At 42.4% G+C, this 23,360-nt stretch overlaps 1 protein-coding gene across 1 annotated transcript; it reads right to left on the bottom strand.

Moving 5' to 3' along the window:
• Positions 1-377: 377 nt before the first annotated feature.
• LOC120909044 (dual specificity protein phosphatase 13-like) lies at positions 378-20,812 on the bottom strand. The gene is made up of 4 exons (XM_040320658.1): positions 20,588-20,812; positions 16,043-16,168; positions 6,302-6,522; positions 378-794 (listed from the first exon to the last, which is right to left on the bottom strand). The coding sequence occupies exons 2-4, from the start codon at positions 16,165-16,167 to the stop codon at positions 586-588; spliced, it is 555 nt and encodes a 184-aa protein (XP_040176592.1). The 5' UTR covers position 16,168; positions 20,588-20,812; the 3' UTR covers positions 378-585.
• Positions 20,813-23,360: the final 2,548 nt, after the last annotated feature.

Genomic DNA, 23,360 nt, shown 5'->3' with positions numbered 1-23,360 from the left:
CTGCATATACAGAATGATTTTTACTGTTGTGGGCAGTGCCGATCCTGACCTCCCTGGGGCCCTAAGCAAAATGACATGTCACATTAAAGTTGAGAGGCGGGGGGGGGGGCTGCCGAAAAATGACATGTCACATTAAAGATTAAAATTGAGAAGCGGGGGGAGGGGGTGTTCTGCTGTCGGAAATGACATCTTACATTAAAGTGAGAAGCAGGGGGTGCTGACTTCTTACCTCTTCTCCCATGCAGCCAGCGAGTTGAGGGGCCAAAAATGACTTCTCACCAGGGGGGCCTCTAGTAATTTGGGGGGCCCTCCGCAGCTTTGCAGGGCCCTAAGCGGCTTGCATAGTGAGCCTATAGGGCGGATCGGCCCTGGTTGTGAGTTTAGTAATACTTTAAGGTTGACCAACAATGTTCTGACCTCATCCCCGTGCAGGGCTTCTGATTCTGAAAATAAATTGAGCAGTCAATATAAAAAGGATAGTATAGAAAACCTTCAGAACAAAATCAGAATGACATTTTAAATAAATCTGACTGAAATCCTTTAAAAATAAGCAGTAGATCTGTTTTGCCCGATAGAGATAAAAAACTATTCTCTCCGGCTTCTTCTCTTGGCCTCCAGTGTTATATCCAGTTGACGCAATTGCTCAAGAAAGCCAGGGTTGGGGCAGATGTCTCGGTGCTCACTCACTGTGCGTATAGCATCCACTAAACTCAACCCTTCAGAGATCATTAGGAAAGCAAGAGTAAGGGAGGCGGCTCTACTGATCCCCATTGCACAGTGCACCAACACCTTGCCTGAAAAGACAATGGGGGGGAAAAAAACACAGATTTAGGGTAATTATAATGTAACTTGATTAAATACAATTTTGAGTGTGGTAATTTATTACATTTATTAGATTTATTAGGGAAACTGTCCTGGGAAATATGTCATTACTGACTCCTAGCACAAATATTAAGATCGTGGATTCTGAATACACCCTAGCTTTGACTGCTGTGTGCATGTTCCCAGTAAGTGACCAAAAATCTTGAAGCCACAGATGTTCAGGCAGTTAGCATTTTCAGATGTAGGCCAGCAATGGTAGACCCATATTTCTCTTAGTATAGGTTTCCTTTAAGTATACAGCTTCTTCAGATTGACTGAGAGCTCTTTGTAGTTACACTGGTTCCCCTTAACCTCCCTCATGCTCCAGGAATGAGCCATGATAACAAATGGAGCTGGAGCCCCATTGCTGTTCATTTGTTTTCTTGGCTCATCAGTTTGGATATAATTATTGTGTTTGTGCAATATATTTCAAAGGTGCGAACGTGACAATATAAAAAACAAAGGAGCAACAAAAGCCCCATGTGCCCCAATGTACACCAAATTGCCAAAAGTATTGGAATGTCTGCTTTTTACACGCACATGAACTTAAATGGCATTCCAGTCTTAGTCTGTAGGGTTCAATATTGAGGTGGCCCACCCGTTGCAGCTATAAATGCTTCAACCACAAGGTCTAGGAGTGTGTCTTTGGGAATGTTTGACTATTCCAGAAGCCCATTTGTAAGGTCTGGCACTGATTGGGCGACTATGTGGCAGATGAGGTTTAATGTTGATAAATGTAAAGTTATGCACTTGGGGGCTAAGAATTTGCATGCATCATACATACTAGGGGGGAGTACAACTGGAGAGATCCGTAGTGGAGAAGGATCTGGAGGTTTTGGTAGATCATAAGCTCAATAATAACATGCAATGCCAAGCTGCGGTTTCCAAAGCAAGCAAAATCCTTTCTTATATTAAGAGAGGTATGGACTCCAGAGAGAGAGATCTCATGTTGCCCCTGTACAAATCATTAGTAAAACCTAATCTGGAATATGCAGTTCAGTTTTGGGCTCCAGTTCTCAAGAAGGATATTGGGGAACTGGAGAAAGTGCAGAGAAGGGCAACCAAACTGAGAAGAGGCATGGAGGAGCTCAGCTATGAGGAAAGATTAGAGGAACTGAATGTATTCACTCTTGAGAAGAGTAGATTAAGGGGGGATATGATCAACACGTACAAATATATAAGGGGTCCATATAGTGAACTTGGTGTTGAGTTATTCACTTTACGGTCAACACTGAGGACAAGGGGGCACTCTTTACGTCTAGAGGAAAAGAGATTTCACCTCCAAATACGGAAAGCTGTGAAAATGTGGAATAGACTCCCTGCAGAGGTGGTTCTGGCCAGCTCAGTAAAGTGCTTTAACCACTTGCCGTCGCCGCACCGTCATAATACGTCCACAAGGTGGCTCTCCTAGGCGAGATCACGTATTATGACGTCCTACCTTTTAGCCGCCACTAGGGGCGCACGCGCGCCGCCGGAGGCGCGCGCGCGCCCCCCGCTCGCCCCCGACTCCCGTTCGTGTGCCCAGGCGGGCGCGATCGCCGCCGGGCAGACGCGATCGCTCGGTACAGAGCGGGGAACGGGAGCTGTGTGTGTAAACACACAGCTCTCGTTCCTGTCAGCAGGGGAAATGCTTTTCTTCGGTTCATACACTGTATGAACCGAGGATCAGTGTTTCCCCTAGTGAGGCCACCCCCCCCCCCCCACAGTAAGAACACACCCAGGCATACTTAACCCCTTCCCCGCCCCCTAGTGTTAACCCCTTCACTGCCAGTGGCATTTTTATAGTAATCTAATGCATTTTTATAGCACTGATCGCTATAAAAATGCCAATGGTCCCAAAAATGTGTCAAAAATGTCCGAAGTGTCCGCCATAATGTCGCAATACCGAAAAAAAAATCGTTGATCGCCGCCATTACTAGTAAAAAAAATATTAATAAAAATGCCATAAAAATACCCCCTATTTTGTAAACGCTATAACTTTTGCGCAAACCAATCAATAAACGCTTATTGCGATTTTTTTTTACGAAAAATATGTAGAAGAATACGTATCGGCCTAAACTGAGGAAAAAAAATGTTTTTTTATATATTTTTGGGGGATATTTATTACAGCAAAAAGTAAAAAATATTCATTTTTTTCAAAATTGTCGTTCTATTTTTGTTTATAGCGCAAAAAATAAAAAACGCAGAGGTGATCAAATACCACCAAAAGAAAGCTCTATTTGTGGGGAAAAAAGGACGCCAATTTTGTTTGGGAGCCACGTCGCACGACCGCGCAATTGTCTGTTAAAGCGACGCAGTCCCGAATCGCAAAAAGTACTCTGGTCTTTGGGCAGCAATATGGTCCGGGGGGTAAGTGGTTAAGAAAGGCCTGGATACTTTCCTAAATGTACATAATATAACTGGGTACTAACATTTATAGGTAAAGTTGATCCGGGGAATATCCGATTGCCTCATTGGGGATCAGGAAGGAATTTTTTCCCTTGCTGTAGCAAATTGGATCATGCTTTGCTGGGGTTTTTTGCCTTCCTCTGGATCAACTGTGGGTATAGAATTGGGTATATGTGATTGTATGATATTATTATTATTTTATTTCTTATGGTTGAACTTGACGAACTTGTGTCTTTTTTCAACCCGACTAACTATGACTATGACTATGTTGGACAAAAAGGCCTGGCTCTCAGTCTCCTCTCTAATTTATCCCAAATTAGGCTGAGGTCAGGACTCTATGCAGGCCAGTCAAGTTCCTCCACCCCAAACTCGCTCATTCATGTCTTTATGGACCTTGCTTTGTGGAGGGGGGATTATGGTGTGTGGTTGTTTTTCAGGGGTTGGGATTGGCCACTTAGTTCCAGTGAAGGAAACTCTTAATGCATCAGCATACCAAGACATTTTGAGCAATTTCATGCTCCCAACTTTATGGGAACAGTTTGGGCATGGCCCCGTCCTGTTCCAACATGACTGCGCACCGATGCACAAAGCAAGGTACATAAAGACATGAGTTTGGGGTGGAGGCACTTGACTTGCCTGCACCTCAACCCAATAGAACGCCTTTCGGTTAAATTAGAGTGGAGACTGGAAGCCAGGCCTTCTTGTCCAAAATCAGTGCCTGACCTCACAAACGAAAGTGCCTGGACTTCTGGAAGAATGGTCAAACATTTCCAAAGACACACTCCTAAACCTTGTGGACAGCCTTCCCAGAAGAGTTGAAGTTGTTATAGCTGCAAAGAGTGAGCCAACTCAATATTGAACCCTACGGACTAAGACTGGAATGCCATTAAAGATCATGTGCCTGTAAAAGCAGGCATCCCAATACTTTTGGCAATATAATGTATCCAAGAAACAAATAGTACATGGTAAACTTTCTGTTCCTGGGGGCCCAAAGTAAGAGATGAGCAAGCAATGAACCATAGCATCTTGCTCCAAAACAGCAGTAAGCCTTTTTTATTTTCATGGGGGCTGTTTCCAATTTAATAGAAATAGATCAATTTAAAATTGGTAATCAAAATATACAATATAATATAGCTCAAAAATCGATGCCACACATATTATTTCCATGAATCCTAACACATTTTCTATCATTAAAGAGAATTTGTCACTTTGCCTATAAAGGTTCTCTTATTTTCCTTCCAAAATGCAGTGCTGGGTTCTGTGTAGCCAATCATCATAAATTCACTAGCCCTGGGTAAACTCCAAAACAGTCCAACATTGAGCTTTCACGGGAATTCGATTACCACTTCTACAGAACAATATAGATGGGGAAGGTAAGTTTCAATAGGTGGAAAGTGACCTGCAAAGAAGACCTGTCACTTTTCTCTGAATTAACAAAGTGACAGGTTCTCTTTAAAGCAGTGGCAGCCGCTCCATTAGGGACAGAGGGGGCGCTGCCCCCCTAATCCATGTGCCTGACCCCAGGATGCCGGACACATGGATTTCAACAGGGTTTTTTTTTTTTAGAAGCACATGATTAGAGCCTGAGGCTCTATTTGGCTTCAAAAAGGTAAGCACTGCGCCCTGAGCCCACCTTATTTAATTTAATTTATTTACTCCCTATGGAATGTGTGAGACCATGTAATTCATTTTATGGTCTTAATACTAATTGTACTATCTATTCATATGATGGCAGGGTTGGCAGTATAAATACAGCCTTAAGGTACATGTTAAAAACCGTCTAATTTCACTTTTCTTTATAACTAGTAATTATACTTTTTTATCCACAAGATGGCATTGTTCTATTTTGCTATAGTTTTAAGGAGAAGTCATTCATGTTATCTTTGTTACTGGTCTAGTAATATGCTATCTTGTCCACAAGATGTGAGTTTCCCTCTGTTTTTAAACTAATAAGTTCTGGGTTTAAGGATCAATACTAGTTTTTCCTCCTATTAGCTCGGCGTGTTGGTCCGCTGTTTAACCAATGAGGACGCCTGATCAGCGTCTCTGGTGGATAAATAGCGCATGCGCAGTTGCGTGTGCGTGCCCCTGATGACGTCAGTTGTGACGAAACGATCGTACTGCGCATGTGCAATCTGCATTGGCAGGCTGACACACCACGGAGCCCTCTTTATTATCCTTGCAAGGAATATGTTTATCCTATATACTCTGCCACTGAGTGGATGTATTTTTGTATTTGTTTTAATTAAATCTTTTTGAACGCCTACACTATGGGAAGTCTACCTTTCTTTTTTTCTATTGGGCACCATTAACCCCATACCATCGGATGTTTACACACCCCTCCTCGGAAGTGCTTGTGGATTACATTCCTACCCAGTTTGGGAAGTGTTGGTTTGAGTCCCTGGATTAACCACTAGTGGGAGGATTCCATAACATCCCTGAGAGGATCATCAATCTACTAAGCCTGTTTGACCCCCCTGCGAAGGGCAGTCACTGGCTATTCGGTAAGCCTTGAATCTATTGTTTGGTGGCGGGTGTCTTCACACATCGGAGTCTACACATGCTTTTTTCATCACTGGATGTATTTGAACTGTTTGAAGTTCTCTTCTTTTGGAACATTCACCCACGGATTTATTTATTATTATTTTTGATTGATTGACTTTTGATCTTTTTTGGTGTTTTTTATACTTTTTTCACCACTATTTTCATTATTTTTGATTGATTATATGGCTGCATATTATTTCTTTTCCAGCGCTACACTTTTTGTATATATTGTGTGACAATTGCTGCCCCACCCCTGAAAAATGGAGCACCAGCCGCCATTGCTTTAAACATTACAGTTCTAAAATGGAAGAGAACCCTGTAAAGTTTGGTCTGTGTACTTTGTTTCCCTTATGTTCCTTCTTCCTCTAAGCTTTAAACTCTTTTACAAAGGTGAAGGAGGTCCCAATGCAGCTTTCACTGCAGCTCATATGAATGCATAAATAAATGAACTAAAAAAGAAACAGGGTTCCTAACAGGGCAACCTTACTTATGCCATTGTATTATTTACCATTAGGAGATTGCAGTCCGGCCCTTATAAACTGTGATGCTGGAAAGAAGTGAGCGCTCAAGTCGAAATAAGGACGGTCATCTGCCTCCACTCCTAAGTAATCAATGTTAAGATCTCTGTAGAACTCTGGTCCTGTGTTAATGCGGTACTTTCCGGAGGCAGCATTCAGTATGTGGGTGATCCCCAGCTCACGAAGAACAGACTTATCCCTGGCAGTAAACCTGCACAAGGAATAATACGCATGAATAGCTGAAGACTGAATAGGATAACGTGTGTGTCTCTAGACGACTATGTGTGTGTAATTTGCTATAAGCTGACTGCCTTTGGCCTCTGGCACAATTGCATACCTCCCAACTTTTTGAGATGGAAATGAGGGACACCTATCAGCAAAAGTATACAGGCATAGGACACACCCCTTGCCACGCCCCCTTAAAGAAGAATTGTGCAAAAAACAAGATTGGTTAAACCCACAAGTGCTTTTTTTTTACCACTACTATTCCTTTATATTGGATTTGGAATTTACAAATGGAGCAATTTAGAAATCAGATGAAAGGTTTAGTGCTGGAAAACACTTTTTGATAGATCAGAAGTGCAGTTTATATACATCTATATAGATTAGGAACAAATGAGGAGGAATGAGGGACATTGCTTCAAATTAGGGAGAGTCCCTTGAAATCAGGGACAGTTGGGAGCTATGCAATCATAAAAAAGTGTTACTAAACCCAGGACCCTGCATTCATTATATCTGGTCTCCCACAGTACACAGAACATGGAAATGCAATTATTTTAGTAAATATAAACCGCTTAACACCTTTTCTCATTAGCAGTACATAGCAGTCTTGTGACTTCTATCAGTGTCCGGCCAAGCACTGTGTAGCACCACCCCTGCAGGAACTGCTGGTCTAGATTTCGGGTTTGCACATTACCTTTGTAGCTTCGTTGTCAGGGTGGGAAAGTCCATAATAAATGCAATGTCCAGACCGATGTAAAACCAGTTAGGCTTCATTTCTTTTTACTGCAAGGTAACTTGAAATGGAGAAAGCAGGAAGGAGAAGAGCAGGGGAAGGCTCAGGCATGCGGTACAGAATAAATCAGTCTCCATTTTCAGCTATTGAGTCTGTATTGCTCACCAGGATAGTCCCCTCTCACTTGGCCTAGCAGCCGGGATGACGCATGAACTAATGTTCAGACAGTCTCTGCCACAGATCTCTTGGAATGATTTGGGTCTCTGCCACAGACCTTTGAATAAATTTGGATGCGTCCAGGAATCTTCTGCCACAGGATTTCAAAAGTACCGAACCTCCAGCAGCAAGAGAGCCTCCAAGCCGGAACCGGCAGACTGCAGGGCTTTCAATGTAGTGGATCCCTCCTTGATTGGGTCACCAGGCCTCACCCGAGACACTAGCACTTGCCGGTCTCCTCCAGGGCAGGTCCTCCCCTGGCTCCCCTCATCATGATAGCCTCCTCCCTTGTGGACATACAGCTTGGGAGCGTAGCCGGGCCTACTCCACAGTAACATCACTCCGAGCCAACGTGGCCCCAAAGTCGGGCTCACACATGCACCCCTCGAACCAGGAGGGCCGCGAGGCGAGGAAGAACCCTGATCAATGGTGTCTGTCCCTTAAGTACCCCTCCCCAGCATACACAGCGGGGTCACTACTCCCACTGCACCGCTGCCGAGAAGGGACACCCAACACAGCTTGGTACACCTGAGTTCCAACATAAGGCCAGGGTGGCAACACCACCTACAGGCAACAAGGGAAAACTACCAAGTAGTACCACAGGCAGAACAGAGGCAAATTTGGGTTAATTAATCAGGTCTGGGCCCAAGTACTGGACAAACGTATGACATGTATGTTATTTAAAAAAATAATAATAATCAAACCTATAGTATCACTTTAAAGACCCATGTTATGTAAAGTTGGTAGAGGAGACTGGAGTATGTGTAGAACTGTGCTCTGGGTACCTTATGCCCTAAACCCTGTCTCCTTTCTGAGAAATGTTGTCAAATAAATTCAGTTTGTTTAAATAAAGTGACTGGTGCCCAATGTTTCTCACCCCATCTGCCATGGACACAGCCTGAAGGACATCTGGAGTCCCTACTGGCTTCTGGGAGTTAAGGGGTAGTACAAATACATGGCGTGTGGTACATCATACAACAAACTGGCAGTGTAAAACGGAATTGTCAAGACTTAGGCCGCATACACACGATCGGTCAAAACCGATGAAAACGGACTGAAGGACCGTTTCATCAGTCCAAACCGATCGTGTGTGGGCCTCATCGGTCAGTTATCCTTCGGTCAAAAAAAAGAGAACTTGCTTTAAAATTGAACCGATGGAAGCCTAACCGATAGGTCAAAACCGATCGTTAGTATGCAAAAGCATCGGTCGAAAGGCCGCGCATGCTCAGAATCAAGTCAACGCATGCTTAGAAGCATTGAACTTCGTTTTTTTCAGCACGTCGTTGTGTTTTACGTCACCGCGTTCTGATACGATCGGTTTTTTAACTGATGGTGTATAGGCACATCAGACCATCAGTCAGCTTCATTAACCGATGAAACGGTCCTTCAGTCCGTTTTCATTGGTTATGACCGATCGTGTGTACACGGCCTTAGAAGCTCTTCCTTCTTTCTGTGATAAAAGTTTATGATCCCTTAAGGGTCACCTTGATTTAGAGATTTGGGGTCATGTGGTTACTGGTAGGTGGATGGTTAGTCATAATTTTGTATTTAGAAATCACCCAGCACAGAACATACTGAGACTTGGGGTCATCTCCACAAACATAGTTACACAGTTAGCAAAACTAAAAACAAACGTTTAAACTCGTTCTAAGCTGCAACCACATGGACCTCTAGAGGAAAGGCAAATGAACTTATAAAAAGTACCTGTGTACTACTATATGTTAGACTAGAAGAAAAAAAAAACTTGACCTAAATATAAACCTGTTTTGAACCATACCCAAGTAATCCAAGAACATATTCATGAATCAAAAAAAAAAACAGCCATTTTAAGGGCAGATTTATTAAAGCGGAACTTCACATTCTCAAGCAATATTAACTATTTTTATTCCTTATGCTGCTACATTATATTTTCTTGTTTTACATTTCCTCATTTACATCCTTGTCCCCAGGCCAAGGCAAATTATGTCATACATCACAGGAGTTTTAGAAGGGGAGGGGGGACGAGAGGTTTTCTCATGCAAGCACACCCTTCCTGCCCTGCCCGAGCTAAGGGCAGATGGATTCCAGGAAGTAATCGCTACATGAAACATCTGCTCTAGTTGAACCACAGACAGAAATGCTAGGGGGGTGTTTTTAAAAGTGATTTCCAGCAAAATAAAACAAGGAGACATGGATGGATTGGTGAGATTGATTTGAATATTAGAAATTAATTAAATCGTTTTTTCTGTTTTGTTTTTGTGGTGCTTTGATGTAGTGTAGTTCCGTTTTTAAATTTGGAGAAAAGGGAACTAAAACTTTATTAAACCTAAAAACAAAAATGTATTAATATTGCATCTTACCATTTATTAAATGTAGTGGCTGGATTTGTTTTCTTTATTCAGGGGCCTGTTACTTTATTTTCACCTGTTAATCCTTCCAGTAAGATTGATATTTGTCAACTTCCTTTAAAGGAACACTAAAGGCAAACTTTTTTTTTTTAAATAACAAACATGTTATACTTACCTCCACTGTGCAGCTCGTTTTGCACAAAGTGTCCCCTAACCCTGTCTTCTGGGGTCCCTCAAGGGCTGTCTCGGCTTCTCCTCTCAAAAGCTTTCCACCTTCATGCGAGCGAGCGAGCATGGTGGAAAGCTTTTGATTGTGATTGACAGCTGTGATTGACAGCAGCGCCAGACAATGGTTCCGCTGCTATCAATCCGTCCAGCCTAGCCAATCAACGGCCAGGCTGGGAACAGAAGAGGATCACGTGGACACACGCGGGACTTTCAAGGGGTCAGGTAAGTAAAACGGGTGTTCGGGGGGGGGGGGGGGGGGGTACCGTCGGATGTTTTTTCACCTAAATGCATAGGATGCATTAAGGTGAAAAAACATTAACCTTTAAAACCCCTTTAACAGACCAAGCTGTCCAGAGAATGTGGCAGTTTAGAGGGTTGAAACAAATCATTTAACAGTGACAGGGGGGCAGCTTTTATAAAGTTGTGTAAAACTGTTATTCCAAATGCAAAAAAAAATGTTGCTGTAACTGCGAAAGCTGGAATGTGGCCCTAATTTGTTACCCAATCTGCTAGTAAATCTTATGCCCTGTACACACGATCGGTTCGTCTGATGAAAACGGACCGTTTTCATCGGACGAACGGATCGTGTGTGGGCCCCATCAGTTTTTTTCCCATAGGTGAAGAAAAATAGAACCTGTTTTAAAATTTTCGTATAGGTTAAAAAACCGGTAGAAAAAAACGATCGTCTGTGGGGAAATCCATCGGTCAAAAATCCACGCATGCTCAGAATCAAGTCGACGCATGCTCGGAAGCATTGAACTTCATTTTTCTCTGCACATCTTTGTGTTTTACGTCACCGCATTGGACACGGTCGGATTTTTAACCGATGGTGTGTAGGCAAGACTGATGAATGTCAGCTTCATCGGATATCTGATGAAAAAATCCATCGGTTCGTTTTCATCAGACAAACTGATCGCGTGTACAGGGCATAACACTGCCCCAGATTGACAATACTGCTGTCCAAAGGTATCTCCATTGTTCCTCCATTCAGAATGGAGACACAAGAGCACAAGACAGAAAGGGTGCTATTGGCCAGCTCACAGGATGAAAATGAAGGTGGTGCTTACACTATTTTGGCATCTTTTTGCATCATTTCTGTGACTTTTTTTATGGACTTTCATTCACTGACTTTACATTTTCTACACTTTTTTTCTGAGGTTTACTCTGTTGGCCTCAAGCATTTATTTATTTATTTTTCATTGTGATTTTGATGAATTTTCATTATTTTTCAATGAATTGATTAAACAGGGTTGTAAAGGTTTGTTTTTAATTTTCTAAATAGGCTCCTTTAAGCTAGTGCATTGTTGGTTCACTTGCCTTTTCCTTTGATTTCGTTGGGAAAACTACCATGAGAGCCTTTGGCCGGGAAAAGTGCCGGAAAAAAAAGAGAACCAGCTCTCTTTTTTCCCGCCAGGATTCCCGGCGGTTTATAACCCGGCAGTTTTCCTATGAGAAACACTGCGATGGAGCATACACACAGCCGGGATTCCCAACCAAAGCTCTCGTGGCAGTTTTCCTGTCGGGAATCCCGTTCGTGTAATGGGGGAAGAAAGTTACAGAGCAGGTTCTCGGTTTTCTCCTCGGGTTTTCTGGCGGTAATCCCGTACGTGTGTATGAGGCTAAAAAGTTTTTTTTTCTTTGTCTGAATTTCTCAGGCCTCGTACACACGACACACTCGTTTTCCTCGGCAAAGTCCATCAAGAAAAATACTGGCAGAGCATTATGCCGAGAAAAACGGTCGTGTGTATGGTTTTCGTTGAGAAAACTGTCGTGGATCTCGACGAGAAAAAAAGAGAACATGCTCTCTTTTTTCTCGTCGGGAGTCTCAATTTCCTAGTTGTGTTTCTCATCGGGCTGGTTTACGACGAGAAACATGTTCGTGTGTATGCTTAGAAACCTGCGTATGCTCAGAAAAAAGTATGAGATGGGAGCGCACCTTCGGTAAAAGTAGCGTTCGTAATGGAGCACATTCGTCATGCTGAAAAGCGCGAATCGTCTTTCACCAAACATTTACTAACACGCGGTAACACAAGATAAGCAAAAGCAGCCCCAAGGGTGGCGCCAGTGGAATCGAACTTCCCCTTTATAGTGCTGTCGTACGTGTTGTACGTCACCGCGTTTGAGAACGACAAGATTTTATCTTGACAGTGTGTAGGGAAAGAAAGCTTGACAAGATTCTCGTCAAGCTTGACAAGAATTTCGTCGAGGAAAACGACATTTCTTTTACGACGAGATTCTCGGTCGTCTGTACGAGGCCTCACTTCCTGTTTCTCCTTAGTAAGCTTGCCCCCATCATCCGCGCTATTCTGGCTGGGGGTTAGTCAGCCAGAACAACTTACTGAGGAGGAACAGGAAGTGAGAAATTCAGACAAAGAAAACAAAGAAAAAAAACATTTAGAAGGGAAATCGAAGGAATAACTTAGTGAACCACCAATACACTAGCTTAAAGGAACCTATTTAGAAAATAAAAAACAAACATTTACAACCCTTTAAAGTGGAGGTTCACCCTAAAAACGTTTTTTTTACATTAAAAAGTACAATAGTAAGGACATTACATTTCGGCAGTTTTTTTTTTTTTTTGTTCTGTACTTACCTTTTCTATCCGGATTTTGTCCAGGGCTTCCGCGTTCTGACGACTCCGGGACTGGGCGTTCCTATCCCTGCCTCAGGTTTCCGATGCTTGTAGGACTGGGCGTTCCTATCCTTTCGTTGGATGATTGACGGCTTGTGAAACAGGTGACCTGTCGCACAACGCGCGTCACCAGATTTCCGGAAATACCCAAGCTAAGAGTCGGCACTATATGGCGCCTGCGCCCGCCGTGTAGAGCTGACTGCGCAGGCGCCGTATAGTGCCGACTCGCAGCTCGGCTCTTTCCCGACGTCTGGTGACGCGTGTTGTGCGACAGGTCACCTGTTTCACAAGACGTCAATCATCGAATGGAAGGATAGGAACGCCTAGTCCTGCAGTCATCGGAACCCGGAAGCCCTGGACAACATCAGGATATAAAGGTATGTACCGAGAAAAAAAGGAAAAAAAATGCCGAAATGTAATGTCCTTAACATGCTGGATCTGCTAGATGCAATTAAATTTTTTTTTTTTTTTGGGTGAACCCCCACTTTAAGCATCTAGCGCTGCTGTTCACTTTTGAATTTCAGTTTGAGTGATCATGTTTACCATTTTGTTTATTTTACAAGCAGATGTTTTTTGTTTATTTTGTTATTATTATTTTTTTGTTATTTGTTCTATTCATCAATTTTTTCCTTAATCTTTGGCGCAATGGTGAATGAGCGTTTCATTTAAATCACTTGTTTTTCACATTTACTAGTATATTCTAGGACATTATGTTCATGGAATCGTTGTATGGATAAAAATAAATAAATAAAGTTTATGGGTAGGAAGAGAATTGTGTGCAGAACATACAGTAGTTTGCAGTAAAAGGGATGGAGAATATCTTTAACTTTCCTAAATAAATAGGGCTGCATGCGTTCTAAATATAACCAATATTTTTATGTTTAAAAATACCAAAAAAAAAAAGAGAATGCATGCTTGATTATACTGTATGCTGGGTAAATAATAACAGGAATTTTGGAAACAGGCGCGGGAGGCAGGAGAATGGGGAAATTAGTGAAGAGAATTCATTAGCATTACTCTCAGAATAATTCTTTGTCCAAGGAAAGGCTCACAACTTCTATACTGCACAGAGCAACAGATACAAGTGAAAAAACATGCATAATGGATAAGTGTATTTTTAAACAAACGAAGGCTAACAATGCTTGCTACCTATTCCCATTTTAGCTATACACCTCTTGACCTAGATCAGCATTTGGCCCAATGAGAATGGCAGCCTACTCTAATATACCAGGGGGGCTGATCCTTCTCTGAGCTCACAAGGCCATGCATGTGTAGATTAAAGTGATACTAAACACACAAGGTTTAATTTACATTGTACGTTCTATTTCTGTATATGGATAATAGCACTGTAATTATTTTAATAAAAAAAAAAAATCTAAGTACCCGTTTCCTAAATAATATACAGCTGTGACATGACCCAGATCTTTCCAAGCCTGTTTGCAGGCCAACATAAGCAGGAGGAGCAGAGGTGGCTCTAGGCTTAGTGAGGCCTTAGGCAAAACTTGACATGGGGCCCCACTCACACCCATGATGGGAAAAATAAATCAAGGACAAGAGCCTCTTCCCCACAACCCTGGGCGGTGGTTGTGGGGGTCTGCAGGCAGGGGGCTTATCGGAATCTGGAAGCCCCCTTTAACAAGGCAGTCCCCAGATCCTGCTCTTTAATAACGAAGGGACAGGGGCCACCCTGGGGGTGTCACCTGGTGAACGCGCCCCTTTGTGATGTCATTGACTGGGTCATTGACGTCACAAGGGGTGTCACCGATATTCACTGGTTGTTAGGGACGCTGGCGGCCCTGCTCCTGAGTCAGGGCTCTTAATGCTACCTGAGCGAAGCAGCGTTAAAGTCCCCTGTCCCTCAAAACAGGGATAATGCATTGGTTAAGTTAGGCGGCCGCAAGGCCCCTGTGAGTGGGAGGCCTTAGGCGACCACCTAATTTGCCTAATTAAAGAGCCGTCTCTGAGGAGGAGCTTCTAGTCCTCTATTATTTTTTGTCAATAACATGGTGTGGGTGGATTTCTGCCAGTCCAGCCTGTGTCTTAGAATAAGAGGGAGGTGATTCCTCCATCAATCAAGATGTAATATCCCGCCCCCATTGTGTTTAGCTGATTAGTGGTCATGGAGGAGGAGGGAAGACGTGGGCTGTAATTTACCACTGTGTATACTCCCACACGTGTGACTCTACAGTCACATGGGCTGCACAGATATGATAGGGAGGAAATGCTCAGCACAGCATGGAAACTCACTGAAAACTGAGCATGTGCAGAGCTGCCAACACTGCTCTGCAAAATCTTTAGCTGAATTGGGGAATTGGACAGAAGGTGGAGATAGAGAACAGCAGGATCAACCAGGTTTTTTTGCAGAATAAAGAAAAAAAATCTCATAGTTACTGAGTGATTGAAGTGATTGAGTGTATGAACTGCTTGTAATACATAATTTATTGGTAGGTGTTTATGATGTGGGTTTAGTGACACGTTAACCTTATTGTAAAAGTCATTTATTTGCAAGTCTGAGGGGTGAAAGCTTTTTTCATCGGGGTCTATAAAAAAAGTTGCACAGTATTACACAGCCCCAATGGCTCAGGAAGAGGGTCAGGGCAATACCCAGCCTAATCCAATTTCCCAAACATAAGTCTTTGTCTGTGCAGTATAATTTGACATGGATTTTTTTAAATGTGGCTGTCTTTCCCTTATGTTTAAAGTGGAGGTCCACATAAAAATGGAACCTCTGCTGTCCGGATTCCCTCCCCCCCCTGGTGTCACATTTGCCACCTTTCAGGGGGGAGGAGCAGATACCTGGTATTTGCACCCACTTCCGGGCATAGACCCCAGCATTATCTGGGGAGATCTACTTCACGTCCGGCACCCCGATGTCTTCTTGGAGACACACGGGTCCCAGAAGACAGCAGGGACCAGTAGCATTGCACAGCGCGAGTCGTGCATGCGCAGTAGAGAACCAGGAAGTGAAGCTGCAAGGCTTCACTTCCTGATTCCCTTACCGAAGATGATGGCGGCAGCATCTGAGGACCAAGGGACGGGTCAGCCTCGAGTGACGACATCGCGGGCACGCTGGACAGGTAAGTGTCCTTATTTTAAAAGTCAGCAGCTGCAGTATTTGTAAATGCGGCGGACCTCCGCTTTAAGCTCTTCAAATAGTCATAATATTGCCCTTTACCTGCACATATAGCATGCATTGGTAATAGCAAAGCACCAATGGATTGAAATAAATTAAGATGCAAATTAAATCTTTGTTCGGCCATAACTAGAGACATACAACACATTGTTTGAAAGCACACATTTGAAACGCATTTCAATCTTTTACAGTTACAATATGCAGAAAGGATGCAAAATGACCCAGATGAAGTCTCCTTACGCATTTCCCAGGTATAGTTTTGGCCATACTTGGTTGACATGTCCTGTGGATGATCTGTGACTCCAGAGAAGTCGCTGTAGGTCATGGACAGGTAAGGGCTCATAGCGAGACTTGACACCAGCCATCCTAAGGGAGTATTAAGAGTAATGAATGGTTTAAATCCCATGGAATCTATCAAGATATAACTATGGGTGCTACAACTGTCTACTGTTCCTGCTCCTCTTTTGTTTGTTACAAGTAACTTACTAGGAACAGGTATGCAGGCTGTAAGGTTAGGACCCCTGACTTGCATACTTGTTTGGGGTCACTAAATAGGTAAGCAAAGATAAGGATGATTGCCTCAGAAATGCAGCTTTTTAAAACTAGTCAGTGACTGTACATGGCTGTACTCGGCTAAATGCTAGTACTTTTGTAAACACTCATATAACATTCTGGCGTATGCAAAAAATTTAAACGTTTCTTATTTTTTGCATGTGCCGTACCCCTCTAGGAGTGTTTACACAAGCACCCGTGTATACCCAAATATAACTGAAAACGGTCATTCATGTCTGTGAGTGTCTGTACAGAACACCTGTGCTTTCCAGGTTGGCGGAGTACACTGGAGTTTATGTTGCACAGGCTCTGGCGCCTGACTGCAAGAGGCCATAAGATATGCCTAGTGTAAAATCCCTGGTGTTTTCTCATGCCTGAGATGTCTCAGGTGGGACATACAGCTGGCCATAGATGTGAATGCCTGTACACCCCTGTACTCATCTAATCACAAATGTTCAGTTTATACCCGAGCATACGCATACAATGTATTTCCCAAAACACAGAAGCTTTGCATGCATAGAAGCATCAGCATTTACGTGGGTACAGGGGCATACAGCCGTTCACTTCAGTGGTCAGCTGCATGCCCTATCTGAACCATCTTTTTAAGCCTGCAGACTCCAGGGTGCATGAGGTCTAATCCAGGCCCTCAAATTTACACTCGCCTGCTCGCATTTTGCGAGTAAATTTTAGGGGCTGGCGAGTTTGGGCTGCCTGGGAGCAGGAGGGGGCGAGCAAGGAGAGGAGAGTCGCCGCTGCTGTCGCCGCCTGGTTGTTTAGAGTGCGGGGAACATAACAGCTTTCAATTCAATAGCTGTGTTCCCCGCCACTCGCGTCATATACAGCCCCTCCCCCTTGTCTGGGCACTTTGATAGACAGATCACCCTTCCCAGGATTGGACGGGTGATCTGTCTATCAAAGTTTCCCGGAAAGGGGGGAGGGGCTGTATATGACACGCGGCGGGGAAGACAGCTATTGAATTGAATACTGTTATATTCCCCGCGGTTTGAAAAAACAGGTGGTGGCGGCCCCGCCTCCTCTCCTACCCAGCACAGGTAGGCTGCAAAGTGGTGGGGGACTCTGGCTGCAAAGTGGTGGGGGACTCTGGCTGCAAAGTGGTGGGGGACTCTGGCTGCAAAATGGGGACATTTTGCTGCACTGGGGACACATGCTGCATTGGTAGACATGGACAGGCTTCATTTTTGGGTACAAATAAAGTTGTTGTTAATATTTATTTTTATAACTTAACTCTGCATAAAACATTTAAGTGTAATTTCATGAGATTTATGATGGCGTGTCTAGGGGCGGGATTAGGGGCGGGACATGGTAGGGGTTGGGCGGGGCAACTGGTGCCGAGTAACCCTTGAGGCCTGGCTAGTAGCTCAGGACTTGAAATTTTGAGCTCTGGTCTAAGCAACCAAACTCTAGTCATACAGTCAACAATCTCATCATGTGTTCTTAGACTTTTTTCACTCCCTATCTCTGGTCACTTTTGGTCCCATTATCAGTTCCTGCCACTACACATCTCTTATGTTTTGCAACTTTACTGTGTTCTCGCCATACTTATTTTATTTCTCTCTTTATTTGGTTATCATGTGTTCTTGTTTTTATTTTATTTTATTTTTTATTTACATTTTTTTTCCTCATTCTGTTTTCTACTCCAGTTAGTATGAGCTTCCTAAAAAAAAAGTATATATCAAGGGTGCTCCGGATATCTGCTGTCATAGAACTGTTTTTCCTTTTCTAATTACCGGCCATAATCCCACCCATATACCCTATACATGCAACACAAAGCAACTGCCTAAGGTCTCAAGCTATTTACCCCATTCACCTTGCACCACAAAATGTTATAACTCGCACAATTAGCAGGAGAGAATGTAGTGGAGCATTTTTCAGGAATATGCCAGAATCAATTATTTTTTATAAATATGTGCGTTAAATGCGAGAATTTTATATCTCTACCTAAAAAGAGTTATTTTTTTCCTGATCTACGTATACAGTGCCTTGAAAAAGTATTCACACCCCTTGAAATTTTCCACATTTTGTTATGTTACAACCAAAAACGTCATTTTATGTCATAGGCCAACACAAAGTGGCACATAATAGTGAAGTAAAAGGAAAATGATAAATGGTTTTCAATTTTTTTTTACAAATAAATATGTCAAAAATGTGGCGTGCATTTGTATTAAGCCCCACTGAGTCAATACTTTGCAGAAACACCTTTCACTGCAATAACAGCTGAAAGTATTTTGGGGATGTCTCTACCAGCTTTTCACATCTAGAGTGAAATTTGTGCCCATTCTTCTTTGCCAAATAACTCAAGCTCTGTCAGATTGGATGGAGATCATCTGTGTACAGCAATTTTCAAGTCTTGCCACAGACTCTCAATTGGATTTAGGTCTGGACTTTGACTGGGCCATTCTAACACATGAATATGCTTTGTTCTAAACCATTCCATTGTAGCTCTGGCTGTATGTTTAGGGTCGTTTTCCTGCTGGAAGGTGACCCTCCGCCCCTGTCTCAAGTCTTTTAAAGACTTTTACAGGTTTTCTTCTAAGATTGCCCTGTATTTGTTTCCATCCATCTTCCCATCAACTCTGACCACCTTCCCTGTCCCCACTGAAGAAAAGCATCCCCACAACATGATGCTCCACCACCATGTTCCACGGTGGGGATAGTGTGTTCAGGGTGATATGTAGTGTTAGTTTTCCGCCACATAAAGAACTTTCCTTTTTAGGCCAAAAAGTTCAATGGTCTCATCTCACCAGAGCAACTTTTTCCACATGTTTGCTGTGTCCTCCACGCAGCTTCTGGCAAACTGCAAACTGGACTTCTTATTGCTTTCTTTCAACAATGGCTTTCTTCTTGCCACTCTTCCATAAAAGCCAGATGTGTGGAGTGTATGACTAATAATTGTCCTGTGGTCAGATTCTCCCACCTGAGCTGTGGATCTCTGCAGCTCCTCCAGAGTTAATATGGGCCTCTTGGCTGCTTCTCTGATTAATGTTCTCCTTGCCAAGCCTGCCAGTTTAGGTGGAGGCCATGTCTTGGTAGGTTTGCAGTTGTGCCATACTCTTTCCATTTTTGGATGATGGATTGAACAGTGCTCCGTGAGATGTTTAAAGCTTGGGATATTTTTTTAAAACCTAACCCTGCTTTAATCTTCTCCACAACTGTATCTCTGAGCTGTCTAGTGTGTTGTTTGGCCTTCATGATGCTATTTGTTCACTAAGGCTCTCTAACAAACCTATGCAGGCTTCACAAAACAGCTGTATTTATACTGAGATTAAATTACACACACAGGTGGACTCTATTTACTAATTAGGTGACTTCTGAAGGCAATTGGTTCCACTAGATTTAGTTAGGGGTATCCGAGTAAAGGGAGCTGAATACAAATGCACGCCACACTTTTCAGATATTTATTTGTATAAAAAAAATTGAAAACCATTTATCATTTTCCTTCCACTTCACAATTATGTGCCACTTTGTGTTGGTCTATTACATAAAATCCCAATAAATACATTTACGTTTTTGGTTATAACATGACAAAACATGGAAAATTTCAAGGAGTATGAATACTTTCTCAAGGCACTCTAATAATCTTGTAACTACTGTAGTCTCTGTGTTTGTCAATACAAGGTCTTGTGTTCAGGAATTTTCTGTACAGTATTATCTTACCCATCCCTAAATTAATCTGTGTCTCATCACTTTGTATCCATGATAACCTGCCAATAAACAGCATTGATACCAACATGAAAGCTTTATGTCACCCGCTACAATGTACCTATGACCAAAGGTCAACATAAACGCAAAAAGTTGCATGACTTACTATTAATATCGATTACTTAAATATTACATTTCTGCGACTATAAATATCCGTATACTTAGTTAGAAATGATCTATTACTAAAATATCTATATTTATCTTCTTCTTTTTTTTTTTTAAACAGTAGTCTGTTAGAAAAAGAGAAACTTTATAAAGTTTTTACTAATTCCTTATGATGCATTATTTATAAAACATAGTATTGTGTTATAAAAGTGGTGAAGGTACTTCATCTGTGTGATATTGTATGCCTCTAATTCTGAAAAATATGAAGTTTTATTAGGAGATGTTATATATATATATATATATATATATATTTATAACATGTGTGTTATATGTGTATTTTGGTAGCAACAATGATCATATAGCTTGTATTGCAGAATATGCAGAATTTTAGTATTATGAGGCTTGTACCTTGTAACCTCTGCGTAGCAGTCGTATAAGAACAAACGTCCTATGAATTCTTCTGATGTTTTTCTTTCTTCTAAGTGTTTGTCACACTACATTCCCGTCGGCTCCTCCATAACAAGATGGATCTTCTGGCCAAACGTTTGGCTCAGGGACTCCGGGCAATCTTACTTAGATTCTATTTTTGATCAGTGATAATTTTAACTCTGAAGGTTTCGCTATTCCCTCATTGCTGCACTACAAGGAACTAACATAAGCTAGACATGTTAAAGCAAATAAATATATCTATGCATGAATATATAAACATGCAAACATACATTCAAAGGCAATGTATTCCTTTTTTAATACAACGTGGAAATGTAAATGTATTTTTCCTTGAGCTCTAACTTTTGTAAATTTTTTAATGGGACCTGTGAGTTGAGTATCTACTGAAGGTCATAAAAAATCTATAGTGAAAAATATTTTGTAACTAGATGGAGTACGGCCCAGATCCACGAAGAAGTTACGTCGGCGTATCTATTGATACGCTGCGTAACTTCTAGGATGCTCCGGCGTATCTTTGTTTTGTATCCACAAAACAAGATACGCCTGAAGCTGGGCTAGATCCAACTGACGTACGTCTTAGTACGCCGTCGGATCTAAGGTGCATATTTACGCTGGCCGCTAGGTGGCGCTTCCGTTGATTTCCGCGTCGAGTATGCAAATTTGCTAGATACGCCAATCCACAAACGTACGCCTGCCCGGCGCATTTTTTTACGTTGTTTACGTAAGGCTTTTTTTGGCGTAACGTTACCCCTGCTCTATGAGGCGTACGCAATGTTAAAGTGGAGTTCCACCCATTTTTTTTATGTTTGTCTGTGCTGCATGCTCTAATCTCATAGTGTTCAGAATGGAAAATTTTTATTTAATTTGTTGCTTGTAAATACCTTTATTTTGTAGTCCTTCATTACTTCCTCCTCCTTATTTGCCTAGGCTATTTGCAAGGGTTTCTGGGATAGGCATCATGTTTCCCAGTAGTCCTTGCAAACCTGACTGAAACCTATTACATTGCTTGTGCACTGAGCATGTGCGAGATATGCAAAGCTGAAATCCAGGAAGTCATACAGTCTGGCTTCATGATGCCCACACTTAAGATGGCCACGGTCTATTTCTAGATTATAAACTATTTAAATGCTGTAACAACCTAACAAAACAGACTTTAGTTTACAGACTTACTTTACTAGAATACATTAAGCTTGTGTATTACAGGGGTATTTATATTTAAAAAGTGAAATTGTGGGTGGAACTCCCCTTTAAGTATGGACGTCGGGCCAGCGTCGAATTTTCTGTCATTTATGTTGTTTGCGTAAAACGTTCGCGTTCACGTCGAAAGCATTGACTATTTGCGACGTGATTTCGAGCATGCGCACTGGGATACCCCCACGGACGGCGCATGCGCCATTCAAAAAAAATTCATTTATGTGGGGTCAATAGGAATTCCCATAAAACACGCCCACATCTTATCCATTTGAATTGCGCGCCCTTACGCTGACACAGTTACACTACGCATCCGTAACTTACGGCGCAAATACTTTGTGGATACGGAAAATACGCTGTAAGTAACGGCGGCGTAGTGTATCTGAGATACGCTACGCCTGCCTTAAAGATAGGCAGCTCTTTGTGGATCCGGGCCGTAATGATTATTTCTTACACGCCTTAATTTATATTTTTCACCACATTTACATGCAGACCAAGCTGTCCAGCGAAAGGGATTGGGATAACCAGGGGTTGGGATAAGCTACACTTACCAGCCACTCTATTAGGTACACCTTTCTAGTATCGGGTTGAACCCCCTTTTGCCTTCAGAACGGCCTTAATTCTTTAAGGCATAGATTCAACAAGGTGTTGGAAACATTCCTCAGAGATTTTGGTCCATATTGACATGATAGCATCACGCATGTTGTTGCAGATTTATCGGCTGCACATCCATGATGCTCTATTGGATTGCGATCTGTTGACTGTGGAGGCCATTGAACTCATTGTCATGTTCAAGAAACCAGCGGTGAGATGATTTGAGCTTTGTGACATGGTGCATTATCCTGCTGGAAGTAGCCATCAGAAGATGGGTACACTATAGTCATTAAGGAATGGACATGATCATCAACAATTCTCAGGTAGGCCTTGGCGTTTAAACGATGCTCAATTGGTACTAAGGGGCCCAAAGTGTGCCAAGAAAATATCCCCCACACCATTACATCACCAGCTTGACCCATTGATGCAAGGCAGGATGGATTCATGCTTTCATGTTGGTTACGTTGAATTATGACCCTACTATCTGATGTTGCAGTTGAAATCGAGACTCATCAGATCAGGCAACGTTTTTCCGTCTTCTATTGTCCAATTTTAGTGAGCCTGTCTGAATTGAAGCTTCAGTTTCCTGTTCTTATCTGACAGGAGTGGCACCCAGTGTGATCTTCTGTTGCTGTTGCCCATCTCCCTCAAGGTTTAATGTGTTGTGCATTCAGAGATGGTATTCTGCATACCTTGGTTGTAACGAGTGGGTGAGTGAGTTAATGTTGCCTTTCTATCATCTTCAATCAGTTTGTCCACACTACTGTCAATCATTGGATATTTTCTTTTTTTCGGACCAATCTCTGTAAACCCTAGAGATAGTTGTGCACGAAAATCCCATTTGATCAGCAGTTTTTTAAATACTCAGACCAGCTTGCTTGGCACCAACAACTTTGCCATGTTCAAAGTCGCCTAAATTCCCTTTCTTCCCCAACACAGTGTTGTCATC

The sequence above is a fragment of the Rana temporaria genome, chromosome 8 (genome assembly GCF_905171775.1).
Source record: "Rana temporaria chromosome 8, aRanTem1.1, whole genome shotgun sequence".
Lineage (NCBI taxonomy): Eukaryota > Metazoa > Chordata > Amphibia > Anura > Ranidae > Rana > Rana temporaria.
Note: the sequence above shows the minus strand (reverse complement) of the source record. Positions and strands in the feature narration are given on the sequence as shown.